Source organism: Corvus brachyrhynchos, unplaced genomic scaffold, assembly GCF_000691975.1.
Source record: "Corvus brachyrhynchos isolate BGI_N302 unplaced genomic scaffold, ASM69197v1 scaffold319, whole genome shotgun sequence".
In the NCBI taxonomy this organism is placed as follows: domain Eukaryota; kingdom Metazoa; phylum Chordata; class Aves; order Passeriformes; family Corvidae; genus Corvus; species Corvus brachyrhynchos.
This window is the reverse complement of record NW_008246065.1, coordinates 2,166,416-2,167,614: the sequence shown is the minus strand read 5'-3', so window position 1 is coordinate 2,167,614 and position 1,199 is coordinate 2,166,416. Positions and strand designations below refer to the sequence as shown.

Sequence of the window (1,199 nt, the reverse complement as noted above, 5' to 3'; positions counted from 1 at the left end):
GGGGCGCGGAGCGCCTCCGCAGGTCCAGGGCAGCCGGCGGTCGGACTAATGCCCGGTGCCTTTCCTCCCGCAGGTAAAAGTATGGTTTCAGAACAGACGGACAAAGTTTAAGCGGCAAAAGTTGGAAGAAGAAGGTTCAGACTCACAACAGAAGAAAAAAGGGACTCATCACATTAACCGGTGGAGAATCGCCACCAAACAAGCCAGCCCAGAGGAAATCGACGTCACGTCGGACGATTAAAACCTGGCACTTTTGGACTTTTCAAAGCCAGGACCCCACCAACCGAAAGTGTTAAAGGCTCACCATCCCCCCCCACCCCCCCAGCGTGGCGGTGCGAGGAAGGACACGGAGATCTTCATCAAAACACGATTCCTGCCTGGGAGGGAGCTGGGAGCGAGCGAGGGCCAGCCAGCGAGGGGTCCGAACTGTGGCACTGCCGGCACCGCTCTGGCAAAGGGGATCTGTCAATCAAAGCCAAAACACCCGGACGAGGTGATTGACAGGTATTCCGTTTATCGCAATCCACTTTTAAAAACATAACGTCAAAAAAATTTAAAAATATATAGAAAAAAATCTTTAAAAGAAAAAAAAAATAGAAGCAAAAAAAGCCCCCAACCAAACCAGAAAAATAAACACCTTACAGGACATTTTGCACTTCACAGTTTTTTCCGTCTTTGAAAGAGAAATTTCCATAAGCAGCCAAAACCCACACCTGTTTCAGAAACTTGAATTGCATGTGTAAAGCCGTCTGGGGAAAAAAAAATCGGAAAAAATTATTCCGGTTCCTAAAGACAGAAATGAATTGTAATTTTTTTCCCTTTAAGACAGGTTCTGTGTGCTTTTTAATTTTATTTTACGAGAAATGTGCAGTCTGTAAACATTTTATGATAACTTCTGGCGTCAAAGTGTTTGTGAAAGCTAAATGAAGTAGCAGTAACAAAGCATAGTGTTCCTTCCGGATGGACAAACACGGTGGGGAGGGGAGGGACCAAAAGCGGATGATGATTACTTTTTTTTAAGATTAACAAAGCGCAAACCCAGCGACCAGTTTTGGCGGTGGGGACACCTTCTAGGCTGGGAGGATCCAGAGAAAAGGGACTGAAAATCAAAGATTGATTTTTTTTTTTTTTTTCCTAATGGCCATTTTCATTGGGTCAATTTTCAAACACTGACCTTATAATATTCCGAGATCATAGAG

The 1,199-nt window shown here is 44.7% G+C and overlaps 1 protein-coding gene across 2 annotated transcripts in view; it reads left to right on the top strand.

The window, feature by feature from the left end:
• Window positions 1–764, top strand: part of EMX2 (empty spiracles homeobox 2) — a 6,834-nt gene extending 6,070 nt beyond the window's left edge. For both annotated transcript variants that reach the window (XM_017746856.1, XM_008643188.2), the window contains one exon: window positions 74–764. In XM_017746856.1, coding sequence (XP_017602345.1) covers window positions 74–241 — 168 coding nt within the window. In that variant the 3' untranslated portion in view covers window positions 242–764. The remainder of the gene's footprint in view (window positions 1–73) is intronic.
• Window positions 765–1,199: the final 435 nt, after the last annotated feature.